At 50.5% G+C, this 16078-nt stretch overlaps 5 protein-coding genes across 5 annotated transcripts; 1 reads left to right on the top strand and 4 right to left on the bottom strand.

Moving 5' to 3' along the window:
• Positions 1–275: 275 nt before the first annotated feature.
• On the top strand, positions 276–4841 carry N7515_007105 (uncharacterized protein; the record flags this gene model as incomplete). Its single annotated transcript, XM_056667849.1, has 1 exon — positions 276–4841. The coding sequence occupies one exon, from the start codon at positions 276–278 to the stop codon at positions 4839–4841; it is 4566 nt and encodes a 1521-aa protein (XP_056521445.1).
• An 869-nt stretch (positions 4842–5710) lies between these two features.
• On the bottom strand, positions 5711–6796 carry N7515_007104 (SUR7/PalI family protein; the record flags this gene model as incomplete). Its single annotated transcript, XM_056667848.1, has 2 exons — positions 5711–6604; positions 6659–6796. 2 exons carry the CDS (start codon positions 6794–6796, stop codon positions 5711–5713), a joined length of 1032 nt encoding a protein of 343 aa, XP_056521444.1.
• A 1096-nt stretch (positions 6797–7892) lies between these two features.
• N7515_007103 (glycoside hydrolase family 5 protein) lies at positions 7893–9184 on the bottom strand (the record flags this gene model as incomplete). Its single annotated transcript, XM_056667847.1, has 6 exons — positions 7893–8422; positions 8479–8576; positions 8640–8704; positions 8758–8910; positions 8970–9028; positions 9088–9184. The coding sequence occupies 6 exons, from the start codon at positions 9182–9184 to the stop codon at positions 7893–7895; spliced, it is 1002 nt and encodes a 333-aa protein (XP_056521443.1).
• A 1082-nt stretch (positions 9185–10266) lies between these two features.
• On the bottom strand, positions 10267–11372 carry N7515_007102 (SGNH/GDSL hydrolase family protein; the record flags this gene model as incomplete). The annotated part of the gene is made up of 5 exons (XM_056667846.1): positions 10267–10470; positions 10526–10781; positions 10840–11086; positions 11142–11224; positions 11281–11372. The coding sequence occupies 5 exons, from the start codon at positions 11370–11372 to the stop codon at positions 10267–10269; spliced, it is 882 nt and encodes a 293-aa protein (XP_056521442.1).
• Positions 11373–12327: 955 nt separating this feature from the next.
• N7515_007101 (tRNA (34-2'-O)-methyltransferase regulator RTT10) lies at positions 12328–15961 on the bottom strand (the record flags this gene model as incomplete). Its single annotated transcript, XM_056667845.1, has 3 exons — positions 12328–13116; positions 13167–15890; positions 15944–15961. The coding sequence occupies 3 exons, from the start codon at positions 15959–15961 to the stop codon at positions 12328–12330; spliced, it is 3531 nt and encodes a 1176-aa protein (XP_056521441.1).
• Positions 15962–16078: the final 117 nt, after the last annotated feature.

Here is a 16078-nt window from a genome sequence, read left to right as displayed (position 1 = left end):
GCGTTACGCTTACCGATACACAAAATCAAATTGATGCATTCATTTCAATTGAATCGCCAGATTTGCAGGGAGAAACATCACCTTGCCCCCCGCCGGTCAAAGGAGGGCCGAGGCATTTGGTTGAACTTTCCGATATCAAGCTGGTTCTTCCGTACACAGGGTCTTTACCAGAAATCTTCCTCCACGTTAATCGCTTCCAAATTCATCACAATGCGATCTCAAGGGGGGATGTACCCAAACCAAAGCTTAGGAAAGCACCTAACCTCAGAGCCTTGATGACTGCAGCATTTGAGAAAGGTCGCAACAACTCGGTGCACGCGGGTTCCAATGGCCACAACAACGTGTCCTTGGCCGACTCATTTGCCTCTCAACAGGATAACTCGATGCTACCAAATCAAGCTGCAGACAGTTCGGTATCTCGGTTGCTGGTCTCCCGATATCCGTCCGATGTCCACCCTGGCATGCCGAAGGATAACTCATTGGCCAATCGCGTCTCTCGCAATGGGCCATCGGAGCTTCTAGGGCTTCTTGCTCCATCTCGGACAAATCAAAATCGCGACTCAGCGATTGCAGTGCTTACAGAGTCCCACGGACTACCAGGCCAAAGCAGATTCAGCTCTGCCAATGCCAAGTCCCAAGGATCGGAGGCAAAACAAGAAATGGATGGGGATAAAACCCCAAAACAACAGTCTTTCAGAGTGATTGCGAACAAGGCTGGCGTTGCAGAACACACCAGTACCTCGGCTGATAAGCCGCTTTACTCCAATTTCAGCCAAGAAGTCATTAGCCGAGGGGTTGCTGACCTCATTGCGGAGGTTGCGAGTCAAACTGGGTATTCTTCATATGACTCGACTGAGCGTAGTCCGTCTGTGAAGTCCGCGGCGGTGCCCGATCAGCGGCTCTCGAAGAAAAGGACTCGTGCCAGTTCCGATGCACCATCACAGAAAGCCCATGACGATGATCTGGATTCGCAACGCCCATCCAGTCCAGCACTGACAATACCCTCTAAAAGACAGCGCACTGATACTGGAGAAATGATGCCAACGAATGCGACCGGGGCTGGAATAGGGGACAACGATCAGGTCCCGCCGCCACCCGCGAAGATGCCAATGAATGCGGCCGGAGCTCGAAAAGGGGACAATGATCACGTACCGCCATCCGCGAAGATGCCAACGAATGCGACCGGGGCTGGGAAAGGGGACAACGATCACGTACCGTCATCCGCGAAGATGCCAACGAATGCGACCGGGGCTGGGAAAGGGGACAACGATCAGGTATCGCCATCCGCGAAGATGCCAATGAATGCGGCCGGAGCTCGAAAAGGGGACAATGATCACGTACCGCCATCCGCGAAGATGCCAACGAATGCGACCGGGCCTGGGAAAGGGGACAACGATCACGTACCGTCATCCGCGAAGATGCCAACGAATGCGACCGGGGCTGGGAAAGGGGACAACGATCAGGTATCGCCATCCGCGAAGATGCCAATGAATGCGACCGGAGCTGGGAAAGGGGACAACGATCACGTACCGTCATCCGCGAAGATGCCAACGAATGCGACCGGGGCTGGGAAAGGGGACAACGATCAGGTATCGCCATCCGCGAAGATGCCAATGAATGCGGCCGGAGCTCGAAAAGGGGACAATGATCACGTACCGCCATCCGCGAAGATGCCAACGAATGCGACCGGGCCTGGGAAAGGGGACAACGATCACGTACCGTCATCCGCGAAGATGCCAACGAATGCGACCGGGGCTGGGAAAGGGGACAACGATCAGGTATCGCCATCCGCGAAGATGCCAATGAATGCGACCGGAGCTGGGAAAGGGGACAACGATCAGGTATCGCCATCCGCGAAGATGCCAATGAATGCGACCGAAGCTGGAAAAGGGGACAACGATCACGTACCGCCATCCGCGAAGATGCCAACGAATGCGACCGGGGCTGGGAAAGGGGACAACGATCAGGTACCGTCATCCGCGAAGATGCCAACGAATGTGACCGGAGCTGGGAAAGGGGACAACGATCAGGTATCGCCATCCGTGGAACCACATGTTGCATCCACTACAGCTGACCTTTTTCGTGTCTCTGCGACAGATCCGTGGGAGGGAATGATAAAAAACTTGTGTGAGAACACAATCCCGAAAGACCAGGCCGCCCTCTTGGACCAGCTCGTTTGGGTCCCGCAAAGCCCCGGTGTATCTGGACCGCTATGCAATGTACCGCCTTATCTTTTAACGAAATGGAATGATGTTTCGCAACGAAGAAAACTTTTGGCAGAAAGGCAGGAGAGACTGTCTGAACATCCTCCCACCCCGACGCCTCAAGATACTCAGTCTGACGCTGAGTCCGAAGTTCCTGAGTCCGACTGGCCTAAGTCCGACGCTGGGTCTCCCGCTGGGTCTCCCGCTCGAGATACTCTTCCACGAGACACCGTTACTCCCCCGAGACAGACAAGCGCGACCACTAAAAACCCCACAATAAGCGGTACTCGGCATTGTGTCAGCCAAGCTACGGCAGGGGATGAGGTAGACATAGCGAATCAGTGTGCTTCTTCCGCCCCCAAAGATGTTCCAATACCGACAGAGCAACAAATTCATCGGCCGCCTGGAAGGATGAGAGAGAACCCCAAGTCGCCAGAGTCATTGGTCCACAATCCTGATGACGAAGGGGCCCAGGAGCAGACGTCGCTCAATTTATCTAGCAATCAACCACCAGTTCCAATACAAAAGAGGTATCCCGAGAATCAATCCATCACAGGCCCTTTGGTCGGCCATGTATTTCGTGACGAATCGAGCGATGATGAGAGTGATGATACCGAGATGGAAACGTCTGTCCCCTGCGCTCTTGGTGGGAACGTACCGATAAGCAGTCAAAATGCCGGTGATCTTACGAACTCAGGCCCATCACTCCCAGATTTTACAAATATTATCCAGGTAATGGAGACACCTGTCGTCAATATCAACCGTCTGAGTCCCGAGCGAGATGTTGAGACATCTGCTGCCAATGACAAGTTTGTGGATTCTGAGAGGCAAAACAAGCAATCAACTGCGTTACAGCTTTCGAACTCTCAGCAGCCGTCCTCTGAGGCTGTCAAAACGTCATCTCTATCTGAAGTCCCTAATACATACCGCTCAGAAGATAACCAAGGGCAGAGTCATATATCCCAACAGGCTCCGAATCCTTCTATGCATATTTCGCAGGATGAGTCGCCTCGATTGGATGTCCTAGGCACTCAAACTCAGTCAAGCAGCATGTATCCACTACCGCAGATGCCAACGCAGTCATCCTCAGACGTCGTACTCGATTCATCAAGACCAGCTCAGCGCCAACGAGGCTCATCTATTTTTCACTTGGATCCCTCCGATGATCTTTCGTCCTTCCCCTATACTAATGTTCACTCGCTGCCTGCGTCTCAGGTTCATGGCCAGAGCCAAGGTTCTTCGAAGGCCATATCTTCTCTTAATGGATTATCGCAAGTGTTGGACTCATCCCCGAGAGAGTTTCCAGCCTGTGTTGCTATCCATGCAGAGCCGCTGCCCAAGGATCCTCCTATCTCTTCCGGTCTGGAAGATACCGAGACCCGTCAAGAGCCACCTCACAGTCCAACTTCTGAGTTGGTAGCGCGGCGGCAGGGTTTCCTCGGCAAACTCGACCAGTCTGCCGAAGCACAGACTATCTATGAGAAGTTCCGCAACGGCTATTCGTCATACACTGGCGATTTCGCTCATTTCACTGAAATGTGTTCGAGATTGCAGGCAATGAGGAAGGCGGGAATGCTGCAACGATCGTTTCTGTGGGATGATTTTGTCATTCAACATCTTCTGGAATATCCGCGCCATCTCGCAGAGCTTGAATCCCAAAAATTGAAGACATTGCGCTACGAAGACTTCTTCTGGACTAATTTCTCACGCCCTCAGCACAAGAAGAGAAGCCTGACAGCCCGTGGACTTGACGTGATTGTGTCCCAGTCTGTCTCGCCGGTCACTCCCCGACCTGCAAGCCTGTCGGTCCGCGAACCAAAGGCCAGCCGGAGACCGGTATTGCAGAATAATGCAGCGCAAGGTGAAGGGTCAAACCCTCCCTTCACAGGAAGTCTCGTTGAAAATTTCTCAAATCTCCATGCTCGGTCCTTTGGCGATGTGCCTGTTCCAGATGTACATATGCCCACTGCGACGCAGATACTCCCACCCTCCTCGACTACCACCAGCGCCGGTGCAGCGCGAATCAAAGAAGAAGTGAACGATAGTCCTAACATCCTCATGGACTCCCTGTTCAGTTCGAATCATCTCGATCAAAAAGATAAAGATATGGTCGACGCAACGCAACCTGGCTCACATGACATTTGCAATACCCCTGATGCTCGGGACATTGTCGTGAAGGAAGAGATCGACGAGACCCAAGATAGACGCGAGACAAACGACTGGAACGATACACAGGATTCAGACGATGCACAGGATGCAGAGGATGCAGATCATTCATACCATGAAGCTGCCAGCGTCGAACTCGGCGATGAAACTGATTATCGCCGAATATCTCCATCGCCTGATGCTGGCCCCCCTCCTGCCCCGTCCGCAATTCTACCTGCCCTGCATGACAGCGAGTCCGAACTCGAGCCACCAAGGCAGCGCAGCAATTGGTTCCGGTCTCTCGCGAACATATTCCCCACCGGTCCTGTCTGGTCCGATGACCCCAACACTCCATTCAAGACCTGGGCACGCCAGGACCAAAATCTCCTCCTGGAGATCAATCGCCGTGGCGGGACTAGGGTTCAAGTTGACGCGAAAGGTGTTATTTGTCGTCCGACCTATAACCTGACGAAGAACCCTGACTACCAATGAATCTGATCTCGGCAATCTTACCCTCTCGGGCTGTAATTATTTTTTCCCTCTTCTACCTGGCTGGGCAGCGGCTGGTTCCATGCAATGCCTATGTGTATCTCTACTACCAAAATATTTCTTGATTCTTATTGCAGAAAGCAATCGAATGGTGGCAAGATTTGATCTCATGATTTTATTGTCGACTAATTCATGTACGCTATTATCGGGAGCCATGGTGTTCAAACCTCAACTATCAATCAATCAATGTTCTATTAACCCCCTGATCATGCTCCAGTAAAAATTGGGCTGGTTCTCGAAACGAACCGCCTTTTAAGTCAAACCCGTAAATCCAAGAACCCCAATGGAATGAATGCGTGGACGCACCGTCCACCTCTCCAAGCCCGACCTTTTCTCACAATTCACTTGACGTAGGTAGGTAAACACCTCTCGATCTAGATGGCAGCCCATTCCTGCTACAGCAAGATCAGATAGTGTTCAAACTACATGTATCGAATATTGGACGCCAGTCCTTTCCCCGGCTAATGCATAAGGCTGGGGCTATACGGGCCGCTCGCTTCGGGTCATGTTGGTGTTAGGTATGGAAAGAGCAACGTCTTGGTTCATGAATGGATTTTATATTGAATTGGCAAGTTGCAAGTTGATGCTAAGGATTCCTCTGTGGGGAATCAGGACAATGTACGTAAGTGCAAGCTTTCCCCCATAATAGACAGTAGTCTCGCTGTGTAAATGGCATCGTAATCATCAAAAGTTCAATCAAATAGCATGGTCATCAAAAACATGAAAAAGTCACCCAAACGCCTTGGTATCACCAGTCTAAAGTCGCTTCAATGGGGTAGTACAGAGAAATCTGTGAGTCGCCTTTTCCCCGCTCAGGCGTGACGGAAGGGCTCGTAGGCGCTCGAGTGCTGGTTGTTGCTGTTCATGGGGGCATTTCCATGAGTAGGGGAAGGGTAGGAGGTTGAGTAACCATGCTGGGGAGTGTAGGGCTGCGGGGTTCCAAAGGGAGGGTGCGCGGCACCGATAGGCTCGTATGTGTAAGGAGCCTTCTCGGCAGTGATGCCACCGCGGGTGTTGTAGCGGTCCTTGTGGCCGTAGGGTGAGCGACCGGAGCAGCAGCAAGTGCTGAACATCCAGAAGATGGTAGCGGCCAGAGAGAAAACGACTGCTAGCCAGGTGGCGGCGTAGATGTTCTTGCCCAAGTCCACTTCGACGCCGTAGATTTTAAGAGCTGAGCCAAGGGAGCCCTTCGCGATTGAGAACATGATGGTCGAGGTAAGGGATGCGGCAAGGGTGAAGAGGAAGGAGACAATCGAGACGATGGTGGTGACGCAGCTGCCCCAGCGGCTGAAGATGGCGATGATACCGACCAGGATCTGGGCGGCAGTAGCAATGAAGGCTACCAAGTATGCGATGAACATCCACTTGGAAACGGCCTTGTAGACCTTCATGATCTTGGGGAAGTCATCACCAAGCTCTTTGTCGAGCTGTTCCTCGCTCACTCCCAGGACTGAAGACGGGTTGAAGTAGAACTGGGCCTTGGGCTCTGTGCAAGAGGTGATGCTGTCCTTGCCATTGGTGGTATCTCCCTTGCAGTAACCCCAGAGACCAATGTCGTAGAAATCGGCGATGTTGGCATCGTCCTGGAACTTTTTGATGGTTTGTGAGATCTCATCCGCACTGACGGAAGTGATATGGGCTTCGCTGAGGAGATCTTCGATCTTTGACGTTGTTGCAGATCCTGTGCTTAGATCGGAGAGATCAAGCTATCAAAAGTTGGTGTTAGTAGATGAATTGACAATCAATCACCGTAAACTTACGCGAAGGAAGTATAAGTTATTCAATGTTGAGGAACTGGCATTTGTGCAACCCAATCCCACCAGAATGATGCAGACCAATGACGCGATGGTCAAGACATAGGGCGTGAAGATACACGCAACGCGGCCGGCTTTTCCCATGATGATTTAATTTGATGTATTGGGAAGGAAAGACGGGTATTGGGAATAGGTGATATAGGTTGAGAGGTGGATGAGAGAAGTGAGATTGGGACAGGAGCCCAATTTAATAAAGCATGATCCTTCCCCAGGATGTAATTGCGATGTACAAACTTGGCCTACCGATGGAGTACAGCCTCGCACTAACAGGCCACCAGCCTCCTTCGAAAGAGGCGCAGGATCATCGGTCCAATCAGAGGCAATGAACTCACGTCAACATGGCCACGTTTGCTTCTATTTGTGACTTACGCTAGTCCTATTGGGGACTAGTGGCATGGGTCTCCAGTTCTTTCTCAACTTCCACTTCAACAATCAGATGAATCTCATTGCAGCTTGACGATATGAAGCTGGCAATGCTTCTTGACCATATTCTCGAGATCTATGCAGGACAGTTATGCGTCCAATAACCGAGAATGTTCGTTCAATCACTAAGTACAAGGTACCAAATGCACCAAAGTCAATCTTCATGTTTCCCTGCCTTGACCGCCCGGGATCATCATTCCTGTGGCCAAAATAGGCGAGTTCCCAACCTGCGCTTCGTCATTCTTCCTGGACTTCAACAGCCTTGTGGACCTTTCGAAATTTTCCGCTGGCGCAGCCTCACAACTACCGCGTAGGCCTGCAATGTGCAGTGCTAGGCTCCCCCGTTTTTTTCTCTTGGCACTATCTCCGGAGTCCCGCCTACACTGATCTCCCTGTGATACATCCGCTTGGCTTACTCCGCCCTCCCTTCGAAGGGCATTCAATAATTGTGATGCCTTGGTTCTATTTTTACTAGCTCCAGAATCCAGATCGACTTTTCTGCAGTCAGGATAAGCTTTCGGGCCTGCTTTCCAACCTTGCGGTTGGATTCTTTTAGGCAGAACCATGCGCCCGGCAGACCATGAAGTACCTTGGTATGCCCGACTAATCGAATGACATTTGATGATGACAACAAACAGATGCACTATGGCTACAGCTTGGAACTTTAGTCGGCTGTCACCATGTAAGAAAAGCAGTTTTTATTGACAAGCTTCGCACCTCTCACTACCGCGCACTAGGTTCGCTCGATCGAGGATGTCTACAACAAGTATGGCTCGAGCGTCGACATCATGCCCGTGTATGCCGCTCCAGAGGGGGGCTCCATGCTGTACATATAGTCGTTCCACCAAGGCCCAGCAGCCCACCACACCGCTCCAAGCCAAACATCAGAGTTCTCACCCATGTAATCGAGCATGCCAGTGATAGCCGCCTTGCAGTCGTCATTAACACCACCGGCAAACTCGCCGATGACTGCGACCTTGCCGTTGTCCTTCAGCCATTGTGTCGCGGACGTCAAACGTTCCTCGCCAATTGTCTGCGAGACACACTCCTCGTGTGTTCCTGACCCGTCCGAATCGAGGTACTGGTGCATCTCGTAAACGATCTTGTCTTGAGGGTCGGTCAAGGCCTTCATGTTGTCGTTCACGTCGGTCCAGCTCCATGCGCCGGTCCAGGAGTTGCCCTCGACGAAGATGTATTGGCTTGTGGCCCCGGCTTCGCGAATGCCGTCAATGGCGGCCTGGTTGAGGTTCAGTACGAGGGTCTGGTCCATATCATGGTATTCGTTGTCTGTTCATTGCATTAGCGGGCACCTTGCGGTGCAATGAAAGGTTTGGATTACTGACTTGTGTCGAAAATGACGCGATCATTCGAAGCGAATTGGCCTGCGAGGTTTTTCCAGAATGTTTGGAAGTCCGAGGTGCTTGAAATGATATCCCCGTTGCTGTTTATGCGCATAAGCTTTGGGTCAATCGCTCCGGACACGAGTGAAACCACGGTCACTTACTATCTTCCATAGTTGTGAGGGTCAATCACGGCATAGGCTCCCGCATCATTGATGGCCTTGATGGTCTGCAACTATGTCAGTGCCCGCATATTCGATTGAAGCAAGTGGCATAACTCACGTCGGTCAGTTGTCCGAGATAGGTCGCGTCAAACCCGCTGGTCATGGACCCTTGAGCCAGCCGTTCCATCCTGAAGGGCACCCGGAAGATGTTCATTCCCTTGCCGGCCAATGTTTGGATGGAACTAGGATCGGGGAATTCATAATCGGTCCCCTGTCCAGAATCTCATTAGCCGGGATATTCTAGTGACGTACCATCTTTGCTCCACTTACATAAACTCCAGGAAGATTGGTCTCTCCAAACTCAGCTCCAGATTCGCTTGCTCCGAACCCTATAATGTGCGCCTGGTTAAATAATGATCGAGAAGCTCTCCAACACATGGACACGAACATTGGAAGGGCGACGCGCGCTTTGCATGGCTCTTGCTCGGAGCTGCTGCTGCGGATCCAGCCACAGCGGCAACGAGGGCGATCTGATCCAATCTCATGGTGGTGACTGAATCTCTATGTTGTATAGAGATAAGTGAAATCTAGAGCAAACAGAGGAGCAAGGGATGATCGGGGAACTTCAAGTGAAGATAGCAATGCCACATTCCGGAGGTCATGACCAGGAATTGAACGTTTTATAGCCCTCGTCTCCATCAAACTTGGCGTTTCAATCACTGCCAAAATAGCCTGAATGAGTGCATTCAGACGGACGTCAGGGACTAGTGGCAGAAAAGGACACGGAGCTTGTGCAGATCCTCTGCTGTTGAGACCACATTATGTCCCTGATGGCAAGACAATATGACATACGGCAACATGGGATAGAACAGCGACTAGCAACAAGACATAGTGCTCCTTGGCTACCATATTCGAAACGGATGTCCAGGATGGCAATGCCCCCGATTGTTCGGTTAGTACACAGTGGAACACCTAAACCGTGTCGACGGAGAATTATGCATTGTGTATACCCCATAATAACCCGCTTTATCGTTTCTTCAGAGAAACGTGGCTTGAATATGCATAGCTTGGTTTCGAGTGAAATGACACTCTGCAAGCCCGTGGCGCTTCAGGCATCGATCGGCGTTATTAGCTGTTGAAAATGCAGGGCACTAGTGGGGTTGGGGCAGGTTAGGACAAGTTACTTGCGACAATATGTTTCATTCGTCTAAGAGGAAGAATAAATTCGAAACCGACAGAACTAGGTGGGTGGGCATTGGGGCAAACTATCTCCGTAGGTCAAGTGCGTAGATGTGCAAGTTGATCGCACTACAGCTGAAACAGAGACCACTAGAAACCTGATAGTCAAAACCAGAGTAAAATGACACTCCCATCCATTCCATCCATCTAACAGATCAGTATATCCAGCTAATCGAGAGTTAGGTTCGTTTCCATGCCACGCCTTGCAAATACTTCTTCGTGTTTGAGTTCTCCCACTGTCACATGATGCTGTCCGTTTCCCACCACATCATAGCTCCGCACTTTCTTCCTTCTACAGCTCTCATAGCTCAGTACAATCTACATTTGTACAACTCCTTCATGATCTCGTTTAGATTGTAGATCTTAACACTTCGCCCTCATGCTTGATCTACCAAGCACCAAGAGACTGCATCTGCAGTTTCATATCTGCAGCCTGCAATTGGTGATATTTGTAGCCTGGGTGGTAATCATTCCACCAGACACACGAGACACCATCAGCATTGACACAAGTAGCATCGGAGAATCCATAAGTCGCAGGAGCATCCAGGATCTTTGTCATAAAGTTCCAAGTATCGTAGAGAACAGTGGTAGTCTAGAGCTGGGTTTAGCGATACAAAACGGGAAAATGGACAAAAATAATCACTCACCCCGCTGTTGCTTGCGATAAAATCATCCACCATCGCCTTGAGCCCAGTGTTGTACGCTGTGACCCACGCAGCGTGGCCATTCGCAGCATCCGCGCCTTGATTGAGTATTTGGGGAGATCTGCTCACGGCTGGGACATTGAGGAAGAGGAACTTTCGTCCGCCATTTGTGTAGATCTGTTCAGCGAGAGCCTTGTATCTTGCCATCAGCTTTGGAACCAGGAGGCTAGCTTCGTTGCTTGACCAAGCCCAGCCAATGCTACAGTTGATTGTTAGCGTAGTCAATGATCAGGATTCAGAAACTTGGGGCGCAATACTCGTTGATTCCAATCCAGAACCCAAAGACTGCATTTTCCGAGGACCACGGTGCAGAAGCAGGCTTCTCGCTGTATGTTGTTTCGAATACGCCGACTTGCGTTACCATATCATCTACATTGGTATTGACCAGAGAATTGTCAATAGATGCTCCTCCCACGGCGTGGTTGTAGCTGAGGACCAGGGATGCATTGTTGACCGTGGTCAAGTCTCCTACCCAGTTGATGCCGCCAGTGGTTGTACCAGTGCCTGTGAATCCATTTCTAGTCAGTCAAGCTGGCGTGCCGTTGTGGTGGGCGCTCACCCAGCGCTGGGTTTCCCATAGGTTTTTTGGCAGTTGGCTGTGTGCCACCGACATCGAAGCTGGTCATCGTGTAGGAATCACCACTGAGAATGACTTTCAGCTCAGTTCCTGATGGAAGCCGTCGCTACCTATCGCTTACAATGTGAAGAAAAAGGTATCTGTAGCTCGAGACTGCAGTGGAACTGCCGAAGCAATCCCAGCGCCAACAATTATACTGATGAAATGCTTCATGATATACGAAGACGAGCCAAATAAGAGTCTGTTATGTGTATACTGAGGATATGAGAAAAGTAACATGCATGTCTTCTCAAACTCATCCTTTATATCTGTTTTTACATGTACCCATTGATGCATGTGGCAACCTCGTGATGTTGTGTTCGCGATCTCTCGTATACACGACATAGGCAAGCCCACGAGTAGTTTAGAAGCAGTAAATCTGTTCATTGCATTGATCTTGCTAATCATTTCCTCAATCGGTACATCTCTCCGAACCGTAGCCCTAAGCCTGCATAAAGCTGGCCAGGTTTGCGCGGGGAATCGTCCGAAACTGCGGGGGTAAAAGCTACTATATAACCTTGGCATCAATAAAGCGATCGATCCTGCCCGGACCGGAGGAATTCGTTATATTTCCCGAACCCACCGGAGTAAAACCCTGTCCAGTGACTCCAGTCATGGCTTTGCCATTCTGTGATGTTGTAAATGCGAGTCCGATCATGCCGCTTGGACGTAACCCCAATATACTACTTGTCTTTCCCTTGCCCGAATACCTTTTCCAGTGATTTCCTCCGGTCCTAGTTGAGACCAGTAGGTAAGGCACCTAAGGGCGCCACTAAGGCAAAATATGCCGGAAGACATCCTCGGTCGCACTTGCATAAGTCACCGGTCATGCCTGGTACTTTCCAATGTTGGCCCCGCGAGGGTTGTAAACGAACAAATGTGTGTAGGTGGAAGGAATGAACCATTGTAAGGGAAAGAACGAAGGAAAGGTATTGGCCAAGGGAAGAACAATCTCTAAGTGAATATTCATGTGGTCAAATGCTTCAATTAGCGGGATGCAGCGATTAAATGATGGAATAAGCCAGTCGCCACGGTGGATCCGAATCGAATTTCGGGTATCATCTATATTCATATTGGATCGGAGTCGTATGTACATCATGCATCAAATGAGCGTCAAGTATATCGGGGGTCATTGAGCCTTGACACTAAACATTTCCATGCCCACACCGCATACCACCAGTTGAGCCTGGTCTGTTTTGGATCCAGACACTTGGCGCTCAGCGGGAGAGCAATGTCCAGGTCCATGGATAAGTCCCAATGATGAGATATCAGCTACAGAGCTGTATCTGTCCAGTAAAAACTTCACAACGATCCCCTGCGTGCCAGGTACCGTTGGGTCCACCGTAATGGACCATACCTTGACTCGGTGGTCGTTACCGGAGGACGCCACGGTGATCTTGATAGATTCCGCGTTCGATGTAACATCACGAGAGATCTGCTGGTTGAGAACCTTCACCGTGGTGACTGCCGCAGCGTGAGCATCCGGGATGGAAACCGTAGCTACGTGCGCATTCGTGCCGGCGTCTGCTGGGTCTGTGCGTAGGACGGAGACAGATAGAGAGTTATCGTCACCTCCAGCTACAACGACTGTGGCGGCGTCGGAGAAGGGAACTATTTGCATACCCTTGATGCTGTTGGAATGGATCTGGTATCGATTTTCGCATGCGATATTTTCTGATGAGATGGAAGAGCCGTCGAATTTTCGCTTCGCCTTGAGAGTGGACTGGGTGATCGTGTAGAATGGTTCAATTGTGCTGGTCAGGTCCCAAAGTGTGAAGTAGCCATCCGTCGCGGCGGTGATAAGGCTCACGGAAGAGCTGGTCACCAAGAAGTGCGCTTGAGTCAAACAATTGGTCATGTATTTGCCACGAGCCAGGAGAGTGAATTGACCTCCATTAGATGGCGAGAAGTGGAAGACCTGCAGTAGGGTTAGCATTCGCAGATATTATAACGGAATGCGATTCTTACCTTGATGACTGAGTTTGAAAGAGCAAGACACAGGAGGAAGCCCTGCTCCCCTCCAACCTCTTCCACTTCCAGCAAATCGAACCCCGGTATCCGGAGATCTGAATGCACATCATCCTTTGGACTAGCAGCGACCAATTTTGTAGCAATGCCGAATTTGGGAATGGTACGGACTCTCCACACAAAGAACTCTTCGTACGCAGCGCTTGTGAACAGGTACTTCCCATCCTTAGACCAAGTCACCTGCTGGATACCGGACTTATGTGTATCCAAGACACGTAGGCATTCAAAGGTTCCCCATGGACTAGCAGTCACCGACGAGGTCGGTGTGAAGATACGAACAGTGGTGTCTTCTGCACCAGTCGCAAGAAGAGATCGTTCTTCACCAGACGCGTTGAAAGAATCCGTTGCTTTAATTTCCCGCCCATGGCCTCCCGCTCGAATCAAAGTGCTAGCGCCGGCTCGTACGCGAGTAGTCATCAGAGAGGTCCCATCTTTCCACGTGAACAGAGCATTGCTGTCTTTAGTTGCTGGGATGAAGTCCCAGGCGCGGCGGAAACCGCCTGAAGCAATGGAGACGATATCCGTCAGTTTTGATTCGTTTCGCAGAACGAAATCTTGGGATCTGAAACCGTACAACATCAAGTCACCTGTGTTCCCGTCGAAATAAGCACCTTCAATATTTCCACCGGTAATAGATGCTGTGCGATGTACTGTCTCCATGGTCACAGCACCACAGTCACTTTCGCAAAGTTGCATCTCGTGGACACAGTAGGTTCCATCGCGACCACAGGTCAATACAAAGTCGGATCTTGTGTCGTGACCGGTGACAATGGACGAGATCACGCTGATGTGATTGACAAACTCTCGGCCATGAACACGGCGCTGATCTAACACGGCTTCAGCCATGGAGGTGTTGTACACAGCAAGGGCTCCCAGCTTTGACCCAATACTCAAATATCGGCCGTCAAATATGAGAGACGCACTGCAAACCACAAATGAAGATGGCAGTTTGAAGGTGGTTAATTCGGCATTTGGAGAACCAGTGCTCCAATTGGAGGCCTTCACGAGTGTGATTTCATCTCCTACGGGGTAACAGACGAGGAAGGCAAGGTCGCTGCAGGTATTTGAGGTATCAGGTCTGGAGGCAGAAGTCTCAAGGAGGAATAATTCGAGAGGTCTTTTACCCACGTTTGCAACGGGGATGATTGACTTTGCAGCGTGATTGTAGAGTCGAATGAGTCCTTCAGAATTACCGATCAATGCCAGACCCCTCTGAGGCAGAGCGGTGATCACACTGAAGGAACCGAGGTCCGATGATTCGCATAGTGTTTCCCAAGTGTTGAAGTTCTCCTCTGTTTTCCCAAGATGTCCAATCTGAATTTGGCCTAGTGTAGAAGTGCGAAGAAGATAGTCCCGAGAGACAAATGCAAAGGCTTTCGCTCCATCAGCCGTGGGCTGCTTCTTCTTCCCCTTCTGTTGCAAAGACGGTTGCTGCAAAGAAGAAGTCGAGCCACTGCACAAATGTTCGTCATCGTTCTCTCTGATGGGAAAACTTTTCAATGCACCATCGGCACCTCCGGTGTAAACCACAGTCTCAGGGCCAATCCTGCAAAGATCCAGAGACCAAATGTGCTTTCCAATGTGTGGTTGTATCGAGGAAGTCTGGCTGAGCCGATACTCGTTTGTTCCTGCCAGTGATTGCTGCCAGCTCAAATCCCACATCACACATGTGCAGTCTTCTCCACGAGAGACCAGCCCAATGTGGGTTTGCTTGTTATTTTGGATAGCCCTGAAATGGACGCCCCAGATGCGGGCCGCATGGGCAAATTCCTGCACAACACATGATTCAGATCCAACGGGTTCTGCGCCTGCATCGACGAGACCGAAACCTGTACTTCGCAGCTCGAAGCCGTCAGTGGAATATGCAGAAGGATCCTGTGCCGTCTTTTGTTCGCAATCTGATATATCCCAAATTCTCACAGTTCTATCGTCACTGCAGCTGGCCAGTAGCCTACCAGACTGGTCTCCATTCAGCGACGGGATGTGTGGGGAAATGCGGACATCAAAGATTGAACCCTCGTGTCCCGTGAAGAAATGGTGAATGGAGGCAACTGCACTATCCCTGTGTGATCCGGAGTCATTTAGAAAACACGACCAAACGATGATTTCTCCGAAAACAGTACCGGCGGCAATGAGAACATGGGAAGGAGACAGAGCGATCACGTTAGCGGAGTATAAGATAGACTTTACGCTTGTCGCCAGCTGGTATATGGATATCGTCGTCTCTATCTCTTCCCCGGGCAGCTCGCTGTCAAGCACCTCGAGACTCAAGAGTGCATTGTTGGCGGTGATGAGGAATGCCCCATAGTGGCCGATTTCAGCCGCTGCGCATCCACTCATAATCCAGTCTGATGCATTGTATTCGGCACTGGAGATTGACAATTCGATTTCATTGTTAGAGCTCAAGGAGACGTTGATCGCTCGCACTGAGCGACCACCCCAAACAACGACTCGAACATGACATGGGTCACGATCCTCCCGTCGTTGATTCAAAGTAATGAAGCCATGAATATCGTTTCTCTTTAATGTCTGGATCTGAGCAGCGACAACACCAGTGATCACATCAACCACCCGGAAGAATGGGCCTTGACTTTGAAAAACATAACGCCTATCATCCAAAACATACGTCTTCAATGCGGGTATTGGAAGACAAGCGTCAACATGCTGCACTTTGAGTCAGTGGGACACCAGTTTGGTTACGGAAAGACGACACTGACCTCAAGCGGGAGAGACATTGCCAGCTTCTACTCCCATTGAGCAGACAAGAGATTGACATAGAATGTCTCAATTGCCTCAGACGAAAATGTACATCCCACCATACGCCAGAAAAAAAGCCCACTAATTTTTCGATA

This window comes from Penicillium bovifimosum (assembly GCF_028826915.1).
Source record: "Penicillium bovifimosum strain IBT 22155 chromosome Unknown utg000005l_segment0_segment0, whole genome shotgun sequence".
NCBI lineage: Eukaryota > Fungi > Ascomycota > Eurotiomycetes > Eurotiales > Aspergillaceae > Penicillium > Penicillium bovifimosum.
Note: the sequence above shows the minus strand (reverse complement) of the source record. Positions and strands in the feature narration are given on the sequence as shown.